The sequence below is a fragment of the Berghia stephanieae genome, chromosome 10, assembly GCF_034508935.2.
Source record: "Berghia stephanieae isolate SIO BIC M18660-M18661 chromosome 10, UCSD_Bste_1.3, whole genome shotgun sequence".
NCBI lineage: Eukaryota > Metazoa > Mollusca > Gastropoda > Nudibranchia > Aeolidiidae > Berghia > Berghia stephanieae.
The window spans coordinates 15,938,648-15,943,647 of record NC_088369.1 but is presented as its reverse complement, the minus strand read 5'-3'; the positions used below and the strand labels follow the sequence as shown (position 1 = coordinate 15,943,647).

At 36.9% G+C, this 5,000-nt stretch overlaps 2 protein-coding genes across 3 annotated transcripts in view; one reads left to right on the top strand and one right to left on the bottom strand.

Moving 5' to 3' along the window:
- Positions 1-632, bottom strand: part of LOC144980718 (uncharacterized) — a 33,832-nt gene extending 33,200 nt beyond the window's left edge. For both annotated transcript variants that reach the window (XM_078928440.1, XM_078928439.1), the window contains exon 1: positions 435-632. In XM_078928440.1, coding sequence (XP_078784566.1) covers positions 435-516 — 82 coding nt within the window. In that variant the 5' untranslated portion in view covers positions 517-632. The remainder of the gene's footprint in view (positions 1-434) is intronic.
- Positions 633-3,848: 3,216 nt separating this feature from the next.
- Positions 3,849-5,000, top strand: part of LOC144955984 (secretory phospholipase A2 receptor-like) — a 2,851-nt gene continuing 1,699 nt past the window's right edge. Inside the window, exon 1 of the mRNA XM_078886247.1 lies at positions 3,849-4,125. Coding sequence (XP_078742373.1) covers positions 4,023-4,125 — 103 coding nt within the window. The 5' untranslated portion in view covers positions 3,849-4,022. The remainder of the gene's footprint in view (positions 4,126-5,000) is intronic.

Below are 5,000 nucleotides of genomic sequence, written 5' to 3'. Positions count from 1 at the left end.
TATTCTTGGGGTTTTTTTATAATGTTTTGGGAGGGGAGAAACTTCTTTTTTTAAAATAAAAAGTCTCCCCCCCCCCCTCCCAAACCCCCACTGCCCACTAGAACATTATTACAAAAGTTTTCCCCCTCCCAAACCCCCTACTAAAACAAGAATACTGGGGATGTAGGAGCTTTCGGAAGGCCTCCCATTTTCATTTACAATGATACCTTAACAAATCGTTAAATACAAGAACATGTAATGTTCATCTTATCGGTTGTTTAGCCTATAAGAGGATAGCGCTGGCATTAATATTAACAACATAGGCTCTTAACTGTTCTGAGCTTTTTAAAATCAATTACAAAAAAAAAAAAAAAAACGCTGTCCATAGCGATAATGCAGCTCAGCAGAAACAATGACAATCTTATGTTAGTTTTAGGTTGAAGTTGAATACTCACAAGCCTGAAGGTAAACCAGTCCGTTGCAGGAACATTTTGAACGTGATGCACTATACCTTGAGTTAGACCTAGAAGCCGGCATGTTTATCCGGTATAAAAGTACATGAGCAAATAATAGATTTCGACTTTCTACACAATCAAATCACCAGCTGTTGTCTCGCCCTGACTCCACCGATGTTGATGTGGTTCGGTTGTTGTGCTATTGAATGTTGACCTATGGCATGTAGTGTAGTCCACAGCGGTTTACACTTGTTTTGTGATTATTCTATTCGTACATTAAAGCATTGGCTATTTATTTACACGCAGAAACTAGAATCTTGACTTTCTAATTTATTTATTTTTTAATTTTTTTTTTCTCTCCTATCTATCTATCAGAACTTGCAAACACAGAAGATAAAAAAAACACGTGAAAGAGGACCGATTCAAACATGGAACAAGTCATATTCAATGAATAATAATATACACTCGTGTTTGATCCAAGCTCAAATAATAGTCACGTGATCAAACCAAGAGAGATACCCCGATGGCTGCACTAAATAAACTCACTGCAGAGAGATAATCAAAAGGGAAAAAATAATCAAAAAATCATCCACCACATGCATCAAGCTGACTCCCCCTCCCCGCGAAAGATCCCAGATTGGCCCGTGTTGTATGGTGAGAAGCTGACGATATATTTAGCTTAATGACGTAAACGATTTCTGGCCGAAAGTTAAAATCAATAAAGTTGCTATGTCCATGCGCTGAGTGTGGTGAAATGTTTGTTTTGTTGGGGGGGGGGGGGGTTGGGGTTTGTTTTTGTTTTTTTATCATTGTTTTTCTTTTAATTGGGGGGGGGGAAGAGAGAGAGGGGGGGGACGTTTACACACATGCATGCCTGACATCCGAACGCAATGGTAGGCCTAGTTAAACATTTCTGTAATGGACAATCTTTTTTTTAGATTTCCATTACACCAATGAGCCTATAATTGGGTTTAGTTATCAGACCTGTGAATAAGCACACGTCGGGGGAGGGTGAGTGTTGATTTTTGTTTATTGTTTGTGTGTGTTTGTGTGTGTGTGTGTGTACGTGTGTGTGTGTTTGCGCGCGCGCGTGCGTGTGTGTTGTGTGTGTGTTTGTGTTTGTTTACTGTCTTTTTTTTTGTTTTTGTTTTGTTTTGTTTTGTTTTTTTTTTGTCTTTGTTTTTTTTATTGTGGTAGTTGGGTTTGTTTGGGTTTTTTGGGGGGTTTTTTTTGTTTTGTTTTTGTTTTGATTTTGTTTTGTTTTTTGTTGTTTTTTTTGGGGGGGGAGGGGGTAATTTGGTTTTGTTTCGTTTTGCTTGTTTTTCGTGTTTTGTTTTGTTTTTTGTTTTTGTTTTTTTTTTTTTTTTTTTTTTTTGTTTTTTTTTTTTAATTTTTTTTTTTTTTTTTTTTTTTGGGGGGGGGGGGGGTAATTGTTTGTTGGGTTTTTTTTAATGAGAAAATATGATCTGCAGCCTTCAAACCGAATGTTATTGAGTTAATATTAATGAAAATATTATATAAAGTAGGCCTTCAAAGCCATCGGGTCCATCGAGCCGGAATTTATCCCGGTGTCTATAGCGAGAAACGGACAATAGCAATTGCTTGCTATCCATTGGATAGGACGCTAGTCTATCCCAAAGTACTTTCCGCCAAATCTAACAGACCCAGCTACCCAATCACTGCTGGGTGGACAGAGGGAAGGGGGGTCAGAAAAAAAATCTCGACTGCACCCGGGATCTATCTCGGTCCCTTTGCGTGTGAAGCGAGTGCTCTACCAACTGAACTATCGGGATCCCCGATGAAATAATATAGATTTATAATATAGAACAATAAAATACTTTGGTCAAGTTCTTGTGTTGTTGAGAAGAACACAGTGTCGATGAGTGAAGCCGGGGTTGGGATGTTTTGTTTTTGTTTTGTTTTTGTTTTGTTTTTGTTTTGTTTTTGTTTTGTTTTTGATTCACTTTTTGGTGGCCATTTACTATGGACACGATGCCAGTGAGTTGGGACCGCAACCGTCGTTAACATTATAGCCTGACACTAGAACCCTCTAGGACTGGCAGTTTGACGTCATTTTTTAGGTTTGTGTAGCGTCTAGTGAGTTCAAGGAAACAAGTTATTTCATTGGTTGAACTATTGAATACAACTCACGATATGTTTTCTTTTGTGGCAAAAGACTGGCATTTTGACGTCATTTTTTGGTCAGTGTCAGCTTCGCCATCGTTCTGTTATAGCCTGATACTGAAATCCAAAAGGACTGGCAGTTTGGCGTCATTATTTGGTTTTTGCACCGCCTAGTGAGTTGTCGTTAGTAGAGCTCATGGAAACAAGCTATTTCATTGGTTGAACTATTGAATACAACTCACGATTTGTTTTCTTTTGTGGCAAAAGACTGGCATTTTGACGTCATTTTTTATCAGTATCAGCGTTGCCTTCGTAAAGTTATGGCCTGATACTGACCAAAAAATGACGTCAAAATGCCAGTCTTTGGCCACAAAAGAAAACAAATCGTGAGTTGTATTCAATAGTTCAACCAATGAAATAACTTGTTTCCATGAGCTCTACTAACGACAACTCACTAGACGGTGCAAAAACCAAATAATGACGTCAAACTGCCAGTCCTTTTGGATTTCAGTATCAGGCTATAACATAACGATGGCTACGGTATCAGGCCATAACTTTACGAAGGCCACGGCGTCAGGCTATAATGTTAACGATGGCTATGGTGGGACACGGTGGGTCACAGTAAACTTCGTTCCTTCTTGCGGCTATGTGGGTCTTGTGGTATGACACTCGCTTTCGGAACGGAAGGTCCTGGGTTCGAGTCTCGCTCGCTCGGCGCGTAGTTGAGTCATTGGAAAAGGCTCTTTACTCATATTCTCTCACCGTACTCAGGTGTAAAATGAGTAGGCTGGCCGTTAACTGTCCGAAAACTGTAATAATCGCGTCGTGTTTCGTTCTACGTGTTAAGTTTTGCTGTTGGTCAGGGACCCTTTGTAAAGCGCTTTGAGCACGTTTAGTGGATATTGCGCTATATAAAAGCACAAGTTTGGTTTATCTGATAGATTAGTCTCGTAGATAACAAACATCTGTTTAACTTTCATTCAATTATCTTTTCGGGTTGTTTTTTTTTTTTTTTCTCTCTCTCTCTTCCGAGCACATGCTACTCTTCATTGTGTGTTAATTAACCAAAGTTCAACGTTCAAAGAACTTTTAAACTTTGAAACTTTCTTAATTAACCAGTTAACACGCCGTGCTCTGGAAAAACACGAAATTAAAAATTTGGCCAGAAAACTCGTCTTTCCATATCGACCGATTTAAAAGACCCTCATCTTGGCAAAAACACTCAAACCTGGGACCTCGAGAAGTCTTCTTGTCCTTACTCCCAGTTTTGAGAGTTTTTGGTGGTTTTTTTTTCTTCCGAGACGAGGGTCATTTGAATCCATCGATACTTGAAAGACGAGGTTTTCTGGCCAAATATTTAATTTCGTGTTTTTCCAGGGTACGACAGTTAACTGTTTAAATGTGTTGACGTAACACAAATCAAGTCATTGTGTCCTGTGTTCCGGTATAATATAATATAGAGATATGCCCCAGGTCCTGTGTCGTCCTCCTGTGGTTTCATTTCTGAAAATTACTACGGACACGATGCTGTTTCCTTTTCTCCTTGCAGTGAACGGGTTTTTTGTGGGTGAGTCAATATTTTCCGATATCCTAAATTCGATTCATCAATTAATATATATATATATATATATATATATATATATATATATATATATATATATATATATATATATAAATGGAGTTACTCACTTATATAGCCGAAACATATGTTCACGTTTATATATATATATATATATATATATAATATATATATATATATATATATATATATATATGTTTATATATATATAGTATATATATATATATATATATATATATATATATATATATATATATATATATATATATACTATATATATATAAACATTTCAAGTAAAACGCTCGAAGCAATATTGTAGAAGTTGAGCATAATTATACTTGAAATGGTTTATAAATAGCTCCTTTTATAAAAAAAAAGTTGAGCACTATTATTTCATGATTTTTAAAAAAATAATTTATGTAAATAAAAATTTATTTTTTAAAAACTCCATTGCTACATGTCGAGCACTATTCGAGCCATATTTGTATCCAACACAATTCAAGGGTAGATCGAGGGGTCAGAATATTATAATACATGGAGACTCAAGACCGTTCCTTTCGTTTGTGATGGTCTACCTCTGAGAATTTGGGACCCCTTTTATTGCTAAAAGGGGGTCCCAGTAGCTCAGTTGGTAGAGCACTCGCTTCACATGCAAAGGGACCAAGATCGATCCCGGGTGCAGTCGAGATTTTTTTTTCTGGGTCTGTTAGACTTGGCGGAAAGTAATTTGCGATAGTCTAGCGTCCTATCAAAAGGATATCAAGCAATTGCTATTGCCAGTTTCACGTTATAGAAACCGGACTAGTTATTGCTAACGTTTATCTTAATAAATATTAACCTTGAACTCTTTTTTTTTTTGTTTT